This window comes from Haemorhous mexicanus, unplaced genomic scaffold, assembly GCF_027477595.1.
Source record: "Haemorhous mexicanus isolate bHaeMex1 unplaced genomic scaffold, bHaeMex1.pri scaffold_276_ctg1, whole genome shotgun sequence".
NCBI classification, from domain to species: domain Eukaryota; kingdom Metazoa; phylum Chordata; class Aves; order Passeriformes; family Fringillidae; genus Haemorhous; species Haemorhous mexicanus.
Genome location: NW_026776103.1, coordinates 1 through 18,377, shown reverse-complemented (window position 1 = coordinate 18,377; position 18,377 = coordinate 1). Strand labels below are relative to the sequence as shown.

The 18,377-nt window shown below is 59.6% G+C and overlaps 1 protein-coding gene across 1 annotated transcript; it reads right to left on the bottom strand.

Moving 5' to 3' along the window:
- Positions 1-246: 246 nt before the first annotated feature.
- LOC132323066 (SH3 and multiple ankyrin repeat domains protein 1-like) lies at positions 247-17,756 on the bottom strand (the record flags this gene model as incomplete). The annotated part of the gene is made up of 6 exons (XM_059837877.1): positions 247-255; positions 991-1,074; positions 3,201-3,336; positions 9,137-9,261; positions 13,880-13,962; positions 17,518-17,756. Coding segments are annotated over 6 exons (676 nt in total), but the record flags the coding sequence as incomplete, so codon positions are not given.
- Between the last annotated feature and the right edge of the window lie 621 nt (positions 17,757-18,377).

Sequence of the window (18,377 nt, the reverse complement as noted above, 5' to 3'; positions counted from 1 at the left end):
TGAATTTTGGGGAATTTTGGGGGGAAATTGGGGGAATTTTGGGAAAAATTTGGGGAAATTTTGGGGTGAAATTGAGGGATTTGGGGAAAATTTGGGGGGATTTTTGGGAAAAAGTTTAGGAAATTTGGGGAAATTTGGGAAATTTTGGGGAAAATTTGGGGAAATTTTGGGATTTGGCGAAAATTTTGGGGATTTTGGGGTACCCAAAATCCCAGGGGGGGTCCGGAGCCCCCCCCCCCCACTCACCCTTCTCCACTGCGGGGGCCGGAGGTCAAAGGTCAGAGGTCAAAGGTCAGCAAAGCTTCCCTGGGAGACCCCCTCCCCAAATTCCTCCCCAAATCCCCCCCAGGACCCCTCCCCAAATTCCTCCCCATCCCCCCCAGGACCCCTCCCCAAATCACCCCCAAGCCCCTCCCCATCCCCCCCAAGGACCCCTCCCCGAATGCCCCACATCCCCCCCAGGCCCCCTCCCCAAATCTCCCCAAGGACCCCTCCCCATCCCCCCCAGGACCCCTCCCCAAATGCCCCAAATCCCCCCCAGGCCCCCTCCCCATCCCCCTCAAGCCCCCTCCCCAAATCACCCCCAAGCCCCTCCTCAAATCCCCCCCAGGACCACTCCCCAAATCCCCTCAGGACCCCTCCCCAAATGCCCCAAATCCCCCCCAGGCCCCCTCCCCATCCCCCCCAGGACCCCCTCCCCAAATCCCCCCCAAGCCCCCTCCCCATCCTCCCAGGACCCCTCCCCAATCCCCCCCAAGAGCCCTCCCCAAATGCCCCAAATCTCCCCCAGGACCCCTCCCCATCGCCCCCAATCCCCCTCCCCAAACCCCCCCAGGACCCCTCCCCAAATGCCCCCCAGGACCCCTCCCCAAATCCCCTCAGGACCCCTCCCCAAATGCCCCAAATCCCCCCAAGCCCCCTCCCCATCCCCCCCCAGGACCCCTCCCCATCCCCCCCAGGACCCCTCCCCAAATCCCCCCCGCCCCTCACCCATCTCCTCCAGCTCTGACGTCATCGATTTGGAGCGCAGCGAGATGGGCGGGGCCGGGAGGCGGCGCGGCTGGGGGGGCGCGGCTGGGGGCGGGGCGTCACGCACAGGCCACGCCCACACCCACACAGACCCCGCCCACTGTTCCCATCCATCGAAAACCCACACCCGGTTCAAATTAATGGAGACCCCGCCCCCAAATTCACTGAGACCCCGCCCCCAAATTGGAACCCCGCCCTAAATTAACTGAGACCCCGCCCCCAATTCGATTTAACTGAGACCCCACCCACAATTCACTGAGACCCCTCTCACTCACCTGAGACCCCTCCTCAGGTGTCCGGGACCCCTCCCCATACACCTGAGACCCCTCCCCATACACCTGAGACCCCGCCCACTCACCTGAGACCCCTCCCCATACACCTGAGACCCCTCCCCACTCACCTGAGACCCCTCCCCAATTCCCTGAGACCCCTCCTCAGGTGACCAAGACCCCTCCCCAATTCCCTGACCCCTCCCACTCACCTGAGACCCCTCCCCAATTCCCTGAGACCCCTCCCACTCACCTTAGACCCTCCCCAATTCCCTGACCCCTCCACTCACCTGAGACCCCTCCCATTTACCTGAGACCCCTCCCATTTACCTGAGACCCCTCCCACTCACCTGAGACCCCTCCCCATTTACCTGAGACCCTCTCCTCAGGTGACCAAGACCCCATTCCAATTAACTGAGACCCCATCCCAATTACTCAATGCCCTCCCCATTTACCTGAGACTCCTCCCACTCACCTGAGACCCCTCCCCATATACCTGACACCCTCCTCACATACCTGGGACCCCTCCTCAGGTGTCCAGGACCCCCTCCCCCATACAACTGAGACCCCTCCCCATACACCTGAGACCCCTCCCACTCACCTGAGACCCCCTCCCCATACACCTGAGACCCCTCCCACTCACCTGAGACCCCTCCCCATACACCTGAGACCCCTCCCACTCACCTGAGACCCCTCCCCATACACCTGAGACCCCTCTCACTCACCTGAGACCCCTCCCCATACACCTGAGACCCCTCCCACTCACCTGAGACCCCTCCTCAGGTGTCCAGGACCCCCTCCCCATACACCTGAGACCCCTCCCATTTACCTGAGACCCCTCCCACTCACCTGAGACCCCTCCCACTCACCTGAGACCCCTCCTCAGGTGTCCAGGACCCCTCCCCATACACCTGAGACCCCTCCCCAAACACCTGAGACCCCTCCCACTCACCTGAGACCCCTCCTCAGGTGACCAAGAGCCCTCCTCAATTCCCTGAGACCCCGCCCACTCACCTGAGACCCCTCCCCATTTACCTGAGACCCCTCCCCACTCACCTGAGACCCCTCCCCATTTACCTGAGACCCCTCCCACTCACCTGAGACCCCTCCCATTTACCTGAGACCCCTCCCCATTTACCTGAGACCCCTCCCCATTTACCTGAGACCCCTCCACTCACCTGAGACCCCTCCCACTCACCTGAGACCCCTCCCCATTTACCTGAGACCCCTCCCATTTACCTGAGACCCTTCCCCATTTACCTGAGACCCCTCCCACTCACCTGAGACCCCTCCCACTCACCTGAGACCCCTCCCCATTTACCTGAGACCCCTCCCACTCACCTGAGACCCCTCCCCATTTACCTGAGACCCCTCCCCAATTACCTGAGCCTCCCTGGTGAATCCCTCCAGCTGTACCTGCCCCTCCCCCAGCTCTACCTGAGCCCCCCAGCTCTACCTGAGCCCCCCCCAGGTGAGCCCCTCCAGGTGTACCTGTCCCCCCCAGGTGTACCTGAGCCCCCCCAGCTGTACCTGCCCCCACAGGTGAGCCCCCCCCAGCTGTACCTCACCCCCTCCAGGTGTACCTGAGCCCCCTCCAGGTGTACCTGCCCCCCCCAGGTGAGCCCCCCCAGCTGTACCTGTCCCCCCCAGGTGTACCTGTCCCCCCCAGGTGTACCTGAGCCCCCCCAGGTGAGCCCCCCCAGCTGTACCTGCCCCCCCAGGTGAGCCCCCCCAGGTGTACCTGAGCCCCCCCAGCTGTACCTGCCCCCCCAGCTGTACCTGAGCCCTCCCAGGTGTACCTGAGCCCCCCCAGGTGTACCTGCCCCCCCAGGTGAGCCCCCTCCAGGTGTACCTGTCCCCCCCAGGTGTAGCTGCCCCCCCGCCCAGGTGAGCCCCCCTCACCTCTGCGCCGGGGGCCCTCGGGGGGCTCGGGGTGCCGCGTCACCATCACCACCTTGAGCACCAGGCTGTTCCCGCCCTGGCGGATCATGTTCACCACCTGCCGGTGCCCCACCTTCACCACGTTCTGACCGTTCACCTGCGACAGGTAAGGGACAGGTGAGACAGGTAAGGGACAGGTGAGACAGGTAAGGGACAGGTGAGCTATCATGCAGGTGTGTGACATCAGCCAGGTGTGTGACATCAGCCAGGTGTGACACAGCACCCTGTTCACCACCTGCCGGTGCCCCACCTTCACCACGTTCTGACCGTTCACCTGGGCAGGTAAGGTACAGGTAAGGGACAGGTGTGACACCCATACAGGTGTGACACCCATACAGGTGTGTGATGGGTAACAGGTGTGTGACATCACACAGGTGTGACACAGCACCCTGTTCACCACCTGCCGGTGCCCCACCTTCACCACGTTCTGACCGTTCACCTGCGACAGGTAAGGGACAGGTGAGGGACAGGTGTGACACCCATCCAGGTGTGTGACATCACACAGGTGTGGCACAGCACCACGGTCACCACCTGCCGCTGCCCCACCTTCACCACATTCTGACCGTTCACCTGGGACAGGTAAGGGACAGGTGAGCTATCATACAGGTGTGTGACATCATACAGGTGTGTGACATCAGCCAGGTGTGTGATGGGTAACAGGTGTGTGACATCACACAGGTGTGACACAGCACCACGGTCACCACCTGCTGCTGTCCCACCTTCACCACGTTCTGACCGTTCACCTGCGACAGGTAACAGGTGGGACAGGTAAGGGACAGGTGTGTGACATCACCCAGGTGTGTGACATCACCCAGGTGTGTGACATCGTACAGGTGTGACACAGCACCACGGTCACCACCTGCCGCTGCCCCACCTTCACCACGTTCTGACCGTTCACCTGGGACAGGTGAGGGACAGGTGAGACAGGTAAGGGACAGGTGTGACACCCATAGAGGTGTGTGACATCACACAGGTGTGACACAGCACCACGGTCACCACCTGCCGGTGCCCCACCTTGACCACGTTCTGACCGTTCACCTGGGACAGGTAAGGGACAGGTGAGACAGGTGTGTGACATCACCCAGGTGTGTGATGGGTGTGTAACAGGTGTGTGACATCACACAGGTGTGACACAGCACCCTGTTCACCACCTGCCGGTGCCCCACCTTCACCACGTTCTGACCGTTCACCTGGGACAGGTAAGGGACAGGTAAGGGACAGGTATGACACCCAAACAGGTGTGTGACATCGTACAGGTGTGTGACATCAGCCAGGTGTGACACAGCACCCTGTTCACCACCTGCTGGTGCCCCACCTTCACCACGTTCTGACTGTTCACCTGGGACAGGTAACAGGTGAGCTATCATACAGGTGTGTGACATCATACAGGTGTGTGATAGGTGTGTAACAGGTGTGTGACATCACACAGGTGGGACACAGCACCACGGTCACCACCTGCCGGTGCCCCACCTTGACCACGTTCTGACCGTTCACCTGGGACAGGTAAGGGACAGGTGAGACAGGTGTGTGACATCACCCAGGTGTGTGATGGGTGTGTAACAGGTGTGTGACATCACACAGGTGTGACACAGCACCCTGTTCACCACCTGCCGGTGCCCCACCTTCACCACGTTCTGACCGGTCACCTGCGACAGGTGAGACAGGTAAGGGACAGGTAAGGGACAAGTGTGTGACATCAGCCAGGTGTGACACAGCACCAGGCTGTTCCCGCCCTGGCGGATCATGTTCACCACCTGCCGGTGCCCCACCTTCACCACGTTCTGACCGTTCACCTGCGCAGGTAACAGGTGAGACAGGTGTGTGACATCGTACAGGTGTGTGATGGGTGTGTAACAGGTGTGTGACATCAGCCAGGTGTGACACAGCACCACGGTCACCACCTGCCGGTGCCCCACCTTCACCACGTTCTGACCGTTCACCTGCGACAGGTAAGGGACAGGTGTGTGACATCGTACAGGTGTGTGACATCGTACAGGTGTGTGACATCAGCCAGGTGTGTGACATCACCCAGGTGTGACACAGCACCACGGTCACCACCTGCCGGTGCCCCACCTTGATCACCTTCTGACCATTCACCTGTGCAGGTGAGACAGGTAAGGGACAGGTGTGACACCCATACAGGTGTGTGACATCAGCCAGGTGTGTGACATCAGCCAGGTGTGACACAGCACCACGGTCACCACCTACCGGTGCCCCACCTTGATCACCTTCCGACTGTTCACCTGTGCAGGTAAGGGACAGGTGAGACATCACCCAGGTGTGAGAGGTGTGACACAGGTGTGGGACAGGTGTGATATCACACAGGTGTGTGACACAGGTGTGACACAGGTGTGGCAGAGGTGTGGCAGAGGTGACGTCACACAGGTGTGACACAGGTATGACACAGGTGTGACACAGGTGACGTCACACAGACCTCAGGTGTCACACAAGGGACATGGGTGGGGCACAGGAGACACGGCCAGATACACCTGCACAGGTGTGTCACTGCATACGCACACCTGTGCACACCTGAGCAAGCAGTTACACACCTGAGCATGCAGTTACACACCTGTGCAGGTGATTACACACCTGAGCGTGGAGTTACACACCTGAGCGTGCAGTTACACACTTGTACAGGTGGTTACACACCTGAGCATGCAGTTACACACCTGTGCAGGTGATTACACACCTGAGCACACCTGAGCAGGGAGTAACACACCTGTGCAGGTGATTACACACCTGTGCACACCTGAGCATGCAGTTACACACCTGTGCACCCCTGAGCATGCAGTTACACACCTGAGCATGCACTTACACACCTGTGCAGGTGATTACACACCTGTGCACACCTGAGCATGCAGTTACACACCTGTACAGGTGTTTACACACCTGTGCACACCTGAGCATGCAGTTACACACCTGTACAGGTGATTACACACCTGAGCATGCAGTTACACACCTGTGCAGGTGATTACACACCTGAGCATGCAGTTACACACCTGTGCATGTGATTACACACCTGTGCACCCCTGAGCATGCAGTTACACACCTGAGCATGCAGTTACACACCTGTGCAGGTGATTACACACCTGAGCACACCTGAGCGTGCAGTTACACACCTGTGCAGGTGATTACACACCTGAGCATGCACTTACACACCTGTGCAGGTGATTACACACCTGAGCATGCAGTTACACACCTGAGCATGCAATTACCCACCTGTGCAGGTGATTACACACCTGTGCACACCTGAGCAAGCAGTTACACACCTGTGCAGGTGATTACACACCTGTGCACCCCTGAGCAAGCAGTTACACACCTGTGCAGGTGATTACACACCTGAGCATGCAGTTACACACCTGTGCAGGTGATTACACACCTGAGCATGCAGTTACACACCTGTGCAGGTGATTACACACCTGTGCACACCTGAGCATGCAGTTACACACCTGTGCAGGTGATTACACACCTGTGCACCCCTGAGCATGCAGTTACACACCTGTGCAGGTGATTACACACCTGAGCGTGCAGTTACACACCTGTGCAGGTGATTACACACCTGAGCATGCAGTTACACACCTGTGCAGGTGATTACACACCTGAGCATGCAGTTACACACCTGTACAGGTGTTTACACACCTGTGCACACCTGAGCATGCAGTTACACACCTGTACAGGTGTTTACACACCTGTGCATCCCTGAGTATGCAGTTACACACCTGTGCAGGTGATTACACACCTGTGCATCCCTGAGTATGCAGTTACACACCTGCGCAGGTGGTTACACACCTGAGCATGCAGTTACACACCTGTGCAGGTGATTACATACCTGAGCACACCTGAGCGTGCAGTTACACACCTGTGCAGGTGATTACACACCTGAGCATGCACTTACACACCTGTGCAGGTGATTACACACCTGAGCATGCAGTTACACACCTGAGCATGCAATTACCCACCTGTGCAGGTGATTACACACCTGTGCACACCTGAGCAAGCAGTTACACACCTGTGCAGGTGATTACACACCTGTGCACCCCTGAGCAAGCAGTTACACACCTGTGCAGGTGATTACACACCTGAGCATGCAGTTACACACCTGTGCAGGTGATTACACACCTGAGCATGCAGTTACACACCTGTGCAGGTGATTACACACCTGTGCACACCTGAGCATGCAGTTACACACCTGTGCAGGTGATTACACACCTGTGCACCCCTGAGCATGCAGTTACACACCTGTGCAGGTGATTACACACCTGAGCGTGCAGTTACACACCTGTGCAGGTGATTACACACCTGAGCATGCAGTTACACACCTGTGCAGGTGATTACACACCTGAGCATGCAGTTACACACCTGTACAGGTGTTTACACACCTGTGCACACCTGAGCATGCAGTTACACACCTGTACAGGTGTTTACACACCTGTGCATCCCTGAGTATGCAGTTACACACCTGTGCAGGTGATTACACACCTGTGCATCCCTGAGTATGCAGTTACACACCTGCGCAGGTGGTTACACACCTGAGCATGCAGTTACACAGCTGTGCAGGTGATTACACACCTGTGCACCCCTGAGCATGGAGTTACACACCTGTACAGGTGATTACACACCTGAGCATGCAGTTACACACCTGAGCATGGAGTTACACACCTGTGCAGGTGATTACACACCTGAGCATACAGTTATACACCTGTGCAGGTGATTACACACCTGTGCACACCTGGAGTTACACACCTGTGCAGGTGATTACACACCTGTGCACACCTGGAGTTGCACACCTGTGCACCAAGGAGGGTCCCGTGGGTGTTCCCAGGTGCGTTCAGGTGCACAGTGCCCAGGGGTGTGCCCAGGTGTGTTTAGGATGATGCTCAGGTGTGCCCAGGTGTGCCCAGGTGCATTCCCACGTGTGCCCAGGTGTATCCAGGTGTACCCAGGTGTGTGTAGGATGGTGTTCAGGTGTGCCCAGGTGTGCCCAGGTGTGCCCAGGACTATTCCTAGGTGTGCCCAGGTGTGCCCAGGTGTATCCAGGTGTACCCAGGTGTGCACAGGTGTGTGTAGGATGGTGTTTAGGTGTGCCCAGGTGTGCCCAGGTGTATCCAGGTGTGCCCAGGTGTGCCCAGGTGTACCCAGGTATGTGTAGGATGCTGTTCAGGTGTGCCCAGGTGTGCCCAGGTGTGCCCAGGTGTGCCCAGGACTATCCCTAGGTGTGCCCAGGTGTGTCCAGGTGTGCCCAGGTGTGTGTAGGATGGTGTGCAGGTGTGCCCAGGTGTGCCCAGGTGTGCCCAGGTGTGCCAGGTGTGCCAGGTGTGTGTAGGATGGTGCTCAGGTGTGCCCAGGTGTGCCCAGGTGTATTCCCAGGTGTCCTCAGGTGTGTCCAGGTGTGCACAGGTGTGCGTAGGATGGTGCTCAGGTGTGCCCAGGTGTGCCCAGGTGTATCCAGGTGTGCCCAGGTGTGCCCAGGTGTACCCAGGTATGTGTAGGATGCTGTTCAGGTGTGCCCAGGTGTGCCCAGGTGTGTCCAGGTGTGCCCAGGACTATCCCCAGGTGTGCCCAGCTGTGTCCAGGTGTGCCCAGGACTATCCCCAGGTGTGCCCAGGTGTGTGTAGGATGGTGTTCTGGTGTGCCCAGGAGTATTCCCAGGTGTGCCCAGGTGTGCCAGGTGTGTCTAGGATGGTGCTCAGGTGTGCCCAGGTGTGCCCAGGTGTGCCCAGGTGTATTCCCAGGTGTCCTCAGGTGTGTCAAGGTGTGCACAGGTGTGCCAGGTGTGTGTAGGATGGTGCTCAGGTGTGCCCAGGTGTGCCCAGGTGTGCCCAGGACTATCCCCAGGTGTGCCCAGGTGCGCCCCCAGGTGCGCCCCCAGGTGTGCCCAGCTGTGGGCGTGGCCTCACCTCGATCAGGAAGTCGCCCATGCGCAGCCCCGCCCTCCAGGCCACGCCCCCTTCATCCACCGACTCCAGGTACTGCAGGGCCGGGAAGGCCGGGGTGGGGGTGAACTCCTCGATGGGGGTCTGCGCTGTGGGGGGAGGGGCGTCAGACCCCAAAATCCCCAAATCCCACCCAAAAATCCCCAAATCCCACCCAAAAATCCCAAATTTACCAAAAACCCCCAAAAAAACCCCATAAAAATGCCCCAAATCCCCCCAGAATTGGGGGTGGGGGTGAACTCCTCGATGGGGGTCTGCGCTGTGGGGGGAGGGGCGTCAGACCCCAAAATCCCCCAAATCCCACCCAAAAATCCCCAAATTCCACCCAAAAATCCCAAATTTACCAAAAGTCCCCAAAAAATCCCAGAAAAATGCCCCGAACCCCCCAGAATTGGGGGTGGGGGTGAACTCCTCGATGGGGGTCTGCGCTGTGGGGGGAGGGGCGTCAGACCCCAAAATCCCCAAATCCCACCCAAAAATCCCAAATTTACCAAAAATCCAAAAAAAACCCCCAAAAAACCCCATAAAAATGCCCCAAACCCCCCCAGAATTGGGGGTGGGGGTGAACTCCTCGATGGGGGTCTGCGCTGTGGGGGGAGGGGCGTCAGACCCCAAAATCCCCCCAAATTCCACCCCAAAAATCCCCAAATCCCACCCAAAAATCCCAAATTTACCAAAAATCCCCAAAAAAACCCCAAAAAAACCCCATAAAAATGCCCCAAACCCCCCCAGAATTGGGGGTGGGGGGGAACTCCTCGATGGGGGTCTGCGCTGTGGGGGGAGGGGCGTCAGACCCCAAAATCCCCAAATCCCACCCAAAAAACCCCAAATCCCACCCAAAAATCCCCAAATTTACCAAAAATCCCCAAAAAAACCCCCAAAAAATCCCATAAAAATGCCCCAAACCCCCCCAGAATTGGGGGTGGGGGTGAACTCCTCGATGGGGGTCTGCGCTGTGGGGGGAGGGGCGTCAGACCCCCAAATCCCCCCGAATCCCACCCCAAAATCCCCAAATCCCACCCAAAAATTCCCAAATTCCACCCCAAAATCCCAAATTTACCAAAAATCCCCCAAAAAACCCCAAAAAACCCCATAAAAATGCCCCAAACCCCCCCAGAATTGGGGGTGGGGGTGAACTCCTCGATGGGGGTCTGCGCTGTGGGGGAGGGGCGTCAGACCCCCAAAATCCCCAAATCCCACCCCAAAATCCCCAAATCCCACCCCAAAATCCCCAAATCCCACCCAAAAAATCCCAAATTTATCAAAAATCCCAAAAAAACCCCCAAAAAAACCCCATAAAAATGCCCCAAATCCCCCCAGAATTGGGGGTGGGGGTGAACTCCTCGATGGGGGGCTGCGCTGTGGGGAGAGGGGCGTCAGACCCCCAAAATCCCCAAATCCCACCCAAAAATCCCCAAATTCCACCCAAAAATCCCAAATTTAACAAAAACACCCCAAAATCCAAAAGAAAAATCCCCAAAAATCCATTAAAAAATCCAATAAAAATCCCATTAAAAATACAAAAAAAGTCCCAAAATCCCCAGAAAAAAACCCAATAAAAATCCCCCAAATCCCCCAAAAATCCCATAAAAATCCCATTAAAAATCCATTGAAAAATCCCCAAATTCCTAAAAATCCCAAAATCCCAGAAAACCCCATAAAATGCCCCAAACCCCCCCAGAATTGGGGGTGGGGGTGAACTCCTCGATGGGGGTCTGCGCTGTGGGGGGAGGGGCGTCAGACCCCAAAATCCCCCAAATCCCACCCAAAAATCCCAAATTTACCAAAAATCCCCAAATCAAAAAAAAAAAAAAAATCCCCAAAAATCCCCTAAAAAATCACATTTAAAAATCCCCAAATCCCGATCAAAACGGACCCAAATTTCCCCCAAAATTCTCCCAAAAAAGCTCAAGAAAATCCCAAAATCCTCCTCAGGAAAAAAAAAAAAAAAAAAACCAACTAAAATCTCCCCCAAATTCCCCCAAAATTCTCCCAAAATTCCCCCAAAATTGTCCCAAAATTCCCCCAAAATTGTCCCAAAATTCTCCCCAAATTCTCCCCAAATTCTCCCCAAAATTTGCCCCAAAATTCCCCCTAAATTCCTCCCAAAAATTCCCCAAAAATTCTCCCAAAATTCCTGCAAAATTCTCCCAAAATTCCTGCAAAATTTTCCCAAAAATTCCTCCAAAAATTGCCAAAATTCCCCCATTATTCCCCCAAAATTCCATCAAATTGTCCCCAAATTACCCTAAAATTCTCCCCAAATTCTCCCCCAAATTTCCCCCAAAATCTCCCAAAATTCTTCAAAATTCCCCCAAAAATTCCCCCAATATTCCCCCGAAATTCTCCCCAAATTCCCCCAAAATTCTCCCCAAATTCTCTCAAAATTCTCCCCAAATTCTCCCAAAATTCCCCCAAAAATCTCCCAAAATCCCCCCAAAATTCTCCCAAAATTCCCCAAAAATTCCTGCAAAATTCTCCCAAAATTCCTTCAACATTTTCCCCAAAATTCCCCCAAATTCCTCCAAAAATTGCCAAAATTCCCCCATTATTCCCCCAAAATTCCATCAAATTCTCCCCAAATTACCCTAAAATTCTCCCAAAATTCTCTCAAAATTCTCCCAAAATTCCCCCAAATTTCCCCAAAAATTCTCCCAAAATTCCCCCAAAATTCTCCTAAAATTGTCCCAAATTTCCCTCAAAATTCTCTCAAAATTCCCCCAGAATTCTCCCAAAATTCTTCAAAAATTCCTGCAAAATTCTCCCAAAATTCCTTCAAATTTTTTCCCAAAATTCTCCCAAAATTCCCCCAAAAATCTCCCAAAATCCCCCCAAAATTTTCCCCCCAAATTCCCCAAAAAATTCTCCCAAAATTCTCCCAAAGTTCCCCAAAAATTCTCCTAAAATTGTCCCAAAATTCCCTCAAAATTCCCCCAAAATTCTCCCAAATTTCCCCAAAATTCTCCCAAAATTCTCCCGAAATTCCCCCAAAATTTCTCCTAATTCTCCCAAAATTCTCCCAAAATTCCCCAAAATTCTCTCAAAATCTCCCCCAAATTCCCCCAAAATTCTTCCAGAATTCTCCCAAAATTCTTCAAAATTCCCCCCAGAATTCCCCCAAAATTCTTCCAAGATTCCCCAAAATTGCCCCAAATTCTCCCCAAATTCTCCCAAAATTCCCACAAAATTCCCCCAAAATTCTCCCAAAATTCTCCCAAAATTTCCCCCAAAATTCCCCCAAACTCTCCCAACCCCCCCAAGGAGCCTTCGGGGCCACCCAGAGATGCTCCAGCCCCTCCCCCGCTGTCCCCAGGTGTCCCCAGGTGTGTCCCCAATGTCCCCAGGTGTGTCCAGGTCTGTCCCCAGGCGTGTCCCCAGTGTCCCCAGGTGTGTCCCCAGTGTCCCCAGGTGTCCCCACCTGTCCCCAGGTGTGTCTGTGCCTGTCCCCAGGTGTGTCTGTGCCTGTCCCCTGGTGTGTCCCCAGTGTCCCCAGGTGTGTCCCCAATGTCCCCAGGTGTGTCCCCAGGTGTGCTCTCACCTTTGGCCCCCCCGGAGCACGAAGCCGAAGCCCTCGCTGTCCCCAGGTGTGTCTGTGTCTGTGTCTGTCCCCAATGTCCCCAGGTGTGTCTGTGTCTGTCCCTAGCTGTCCCCAGGTGTGTCCCCAATGTCCCCAATGTCCCCAGGTGTCCCCAGGTGTGTCCCTCTCACCTTTGGCCCCCCGGAGCACGAAGCCGAAGCCCTCGCTGTCCCAGGTGTGTCTGTGTCTGTCCCCAGGTGTGTCCCCAATGTCCCCAGGTGTGTCCCCAGGTGTGTCCCCAGGTGTCCCCAGGTGTGTCCCTCTCACCTTGGGCCCCCCGGAGCACGAAGCCGAAGCCCTCGCTGTCCCCAGGTGTGTCCCCAATGTCCCCAGGTGTGTCTGTGTCTGTCCCCAGTGTCCCCAGGTGTGTCTGTGTCTGTCCCCAGGTGTGTCTGTGTCTGTCCCCAGGTGTGTCCCCAGGTGTCCCCAGGTGTCCCCAGGTGTCCCCAGGTGTGTCCCTCTCACCTTGGGCCCCCCGGAGCACGAAGCCGAAGCCCTCGCTGTCCCCAGGTGTGTCTGTGTCTGTCCCCAGGTGTGTCTGTGTCTGTCCCCAGGTGTGTCTCTGTCTGTCCCCAGGTGTGTCCCCAATGTCCCCAGGTGTGTCCCCAATGTCCCCAGGTGTGTCTGTGTCTGTGTCTGTCCCCAGCTGTCCCCAGGTGTGTCTGTGTCTGTCCCCAGGTGTGTCTGTGTCTGTCCCCAGGTGTGTCAGTGTCTGTCCCCAATGACCCCAGGTGTGTCTGTGTCTGTCCCCAGGTGTGTCCCCAATGTCCCCAGGTGTGTCCCCAGGTGTGTCCCCAGGTGTCCCCAGGTGTGTCCCTCTCACCTTGGGCCCCCCGGAGCACGAAGCCGAAGCCCTCGCTGTCCCCAGGTGTGTCCCCAATGTCCCCAGGTGTGTCTGTGTCTGTCCCCAGTGTCCCCAGGTGTGTCTGTGTCTGTCCCCAGGTGTGTCCCCAGGTGTCCCCAGGTGTCCCCAGGTGTCCCCAGGTGTGTCCCTCTCACCTTTGGCCCCCCGGAGCACGAAGCCGAAGCCCTCGCTGTCCCCAGGTGTGTCTGTGTCTGTCCCCAGGTGTGTCCCCAGGTGTGTCCCCAATGTCCCCAATGTCCCCAGGTGTCCCCAGGTGTGCTCTCACCTTTGGCCCCCCGGAGCACGAAGCCGAAGCCCTCGCTGTCCTTCTTCTGCAGCAGCACCGTCTTCTCCTTGATGATGTAATCGCTGGGGACATCGAGGGGACAGCGTTGGGGACAGTGGGGACAGTGGGGACAGCGGGGACAGCATTGGGGACAGCGAGGGGGACAGCGAGGGGACAGCGTTGGGGACAGTGGGGGGACAGTGGGGGACATTGGGGACATTGGGGACAGCATTGGGGACAGCGGGGACAGGGTTGGGGACATTGGGGGGACATCGAGGGGACAGCGGGGACATTGGGGGGATTGGGGACAGTGGGGACAGCGGGGGCAGCATTGGGGACATCGAGGGGACAGTGGGGACAGCGTTGGGGACAGTGGGGACAGCAAGGGGACAGTGGGGGGACATTGGGGACAGCGTTGGGGACAGTGGGGACAGCGAGGGGACAGTGGGGGGACATTGGGGACAGCGTTGGGGACAGCGAGGGGACGGGGGGGACATTGGGGACATTGGGGGATTGGGGACATTGGGGACAGTGGGGACATCAAGGGGACAGCGGGGACAGCAGGGACAGCAGGGGACATCATTGGCGACATTGGGGACATTGGGGACACTGGGGGGATTGGGGACAGCATTGGGGACAGCAGTGGAGACATCAAGGGGACATTTGGGACATTGGGGACACTGGGGACAGTGGGGACAGTGGGGACATCAGGGGGTTTGGGGACATCATTGGGGACATTGGGTGATTGGGAACAGCAGGGGACAATGGGGACATTGGGGACATTGGGGACATTGGGGGACATTGGGGACATCAGGGACAGTGTTGGGGGCATTGAGGGGGTTGGGGACATTGGGGACATCGAGGGGACATGGAGGGGACATTGGGGGGATTGGGGACAGCATTGGGGACATTGGGGACACTGGGGACACAGGGACATTGGGGACATTGGGAGGGTTGTGGACATCGGGGGTGGGGACATTGGGGACACCGGGGACACACACGCAGGTGACACAGGGGGACAAGGGGGGGGACATCGATGGCAGTGAGGTCACGTGTCCCCCGTGTCCCCTGCTGGCCCCGCCCCCACACACGGGTGACACCCCCCTGTCCCCAACAGTGTCCCCAGAGGTCCCCAGACGTGTCCCCACGGTGTCCCCATGCCCCTCCCCCCCCCCCACCCCGTGTCACCTCCCTGTCCCCTCACAGGTGTCCCCTCCCCTCCCCCCCTGTGCCAGCCCCGGGGGGGACAAAGGACAGAGGGACAGGGGGGGACACGAGGGGACATTGGGGACATTGGGGACATTGGGGACATTGGGGACATTGGAGGGACATTGGGGACATTGGGGACATTGAGGACATTGAGGGGACATTGGGGGGACATTGGGGACATTGGGGACATTGGGGACATTGGGGACATTGGGGGGACATTGGGGACATTGGCGGGACATTGGGGGGACATTGGGGACATTGGGGACATTGGGGACATTGGGGGGACATTGGGGGGGACATTGGGGGGACATTGGGGGGACATTGGGGACATTGGGGACATTGGGGACATTGGGGGACATTGGGGGGACATTGGGGGACATTGGGGACATTGAGGGGACATCAGGGACATTGGGGGGACATTGGGGGGACATTGGGGACATTGGGGACATTGGGACATTGGGGACATTGGGGGGACATGAGGGGACATTGAGACATTGGGGACAATTGGGGACAATGGGGACATTGGGGACATTGTGGGGACATGAGGGGACATTGGGGACATTGGGGGGACAATGGGGGGGACATTGGGGGGACATTGGGGACATTGGGGGGACATTGGGGGGACATTGGGGGGACATTGGGGACATTGGGGGGACATTGGGGGGACATTGGGGACACTGGGGGACACGGGGGGGGACACGAGGGGACACAGGGGGGTCCTGGGGGGACATTGAGGGGACATTGGGGGGGACACGAGGGGACACCAGGAGGGACACGAGAGGACATTGAGGGGGTCCCGGGTGTGACACAAGGGACACGGGAGGGGGGACATTGGGGTGGGGGCATGGGGGGGACATTGAGGGGACATTGGGGGGGGTCCCCATGGGGACACTGCGGGGGGGTGACAGCGGGATGGGGGGGACCCCTGGGGGGGACAGGAATGGGGGGGGAGGGGTCCCGGGGGGGGTCCCGGGGGTCCAGAGTGACACCAGAGTGACACGGGGGGGTGACACCGGGTTTGGGGGGACCCTGGTGGGGACAGGAGATGGGGACAGGGGGGATGGATTTGGGGGGTGGTCTCGGTCCGGGGGGGTCCCGGTACCGGGGGGGTTCCGGGGGGGTCCGGAGTGACACGGGGGGGTCCTGGGGACACGGTGGGGGGTGACAGCAGGACCCTGGTGGGGACAGGAGATGGGGACAGGGGGGATGGATTTGGGGGGGTGGTCCCGGCCTGGGGGGGGTCCGGTCCGGTCCCGGGGGGTCCCGGGGGGGTCCCGGGGGGGTCCAGAGTGACACGGGAGGGTCCTGGGGGGTCCTGGGGACACGGTTGGGGTGACAGCAGGACCCTGGTGGGGACAGGAGATGGGGACAGGGGGGATGATTTGGGGGGGGGTCCCGGCCTGGGGGGGAGTCCCGCGGGGGTCCCGGGGGGTCCCGGGGGGTCCAGAGTGACACCAGAGTGACACCAGAGTGACACGGGGGGGTGACACCGGGATTGGGGGGACCCTGGTGGGACAGGAGATGGGGACAGGGGGGATGGATTTGGGGGGTGGTCCCGGCCGGGGGGGGGGTCCCGGTACCGGGGGGGGTCCGGGGGGGTCCCGGGAGGGTCCAGAGTGACACGGGAGGGTCCTGGGGACATGGTGGGGGGGTGACAGCGGGACTGGGGGGACCCTGTTGGGGACAGGGGATGGGGACAAGGGGGATGGATTTGGGGGGTGGTCTCGGCTTGGGGGGGGGGTCCCGGTCCCGGGGGGGTCCCGGGGGGGTCCAGAGTGACACCAGAAGTGACACGGGGGGGGTGACCACCGGGATTGGGGGGACCCTGTTGGGGACAGGGGAAGGGGACAGGGGGGATGGATTTGGGGGGGTGGTCCCGGCCTGGGGGGGGGTCCCGGTACCGGGGGGGTCCCGGGGGTCCGGAGTGACACGGGAGGGTCCCGGGGGGGTCCTGGGGACACGGTGGGGGGGTGACAGCAGGACCCTGTTGGGGACAGGAGATGGGGACAAGGAGATGGATTTGGGGGGTGGTCCCGGCCCGGGGGGGGGTCCCGGTCCCGGGGGGGTCCCGGAGGGTCCAGAGTGACACGGGGGGGTCCCGGGGGGGTCCTGGGGACACGGTTGGGGTGACAGCAGGACCCTGTTGGGGACAGGAGATGGGGACAGGGGGGATGGATTTGGGGGGGTGGTCCCGGCCCGGGGGGGGGGTCCCGGTACCGGGGGGGGCTCCGGGGGGTCCCGGGGGTCCCGGGGGGTCCAGAGTGACACCAGAGTGACACCAGAGTGACACAGGGGGGTGACAGCGGGATTGGGGGACCCTGGTGGGGACAGGAAATGGGACAGGGGGGATGGATTTGGGGAGGTGGTCCCGGCCCGGGGAGGGGTCCCGGCACCGGGGGGTCCCGGGGGGTCCCGGGGGGTCCCCGTACCTGTAGATGTACCAGACGCTGCGGCGGGGGGGTCCAGCAAGGGCCAGGGCAGGGAGGAGAGCGGGGGCGCGGGGGGAGGGGGCGCGGCGCGGGGGGAGGGGGCGCGGCGGGACATGGCGGGGGCTGCGTGGGGAGGGGGCGCGGCCGCATCGCCCCCGAGGATGGGGAGGGGGCCCCGGCAGGGCCCGGTGCTGGCGGCGGGCCGGGCCGGGCGGGCGGGAGCGGCACCGGGAGCGGCTCTAGGACCCGGCGGAGCGGGAGGGGACGGCGGCCGGGGAGGGACAGCGGAGTGGGGAGGGGGGACCGTGGGGGAGGGGGCGTTGGGGACAGGGGGACAGCGGGAGTGGGGAGGGGGACCGTGGGGAGGGGGCGGTGGGGGAGGGACAGGGGGACAACTGCAGGGACAGCGGGAGTGGGGAGGGGGGGACCGTGGGGAGGGGGCGTTGGGGACAGGGGGACAGCGGGGGGACAGGGGGAGTGGGGAGGGGGGACGGTGGGGAGGGGGCGTTGGGGACAGGGGGACACTGCAGGGACAGGGGACGAGGGAGGTGGGGGGACCGGGGGACGTGGGGAGGGGCGTTGGGGACAGGGGGACAGCGGGGGACAGCGGGAGTGGGAGGGGGGACCGTGGGGGAGGGGCGTTGGGGACAGGGGGACAGCGGGGGGACAGGGGGAGTGGGGAGGGGGGAGGGTGGGGAGGGGGCGTTGGGGACAGGAACGGGTGGGGAGGGGGCGTTGGGGACAGGGGGACAGCGGGGGGGACAGGGGGATTGGGGAGGGGGACGGTGGGGAGGGGGCGTTGGGGACAGGGGGGGAGTGGGGGGGACAGGGGGATTGGGGGAACAGGGGGACACTGCAGG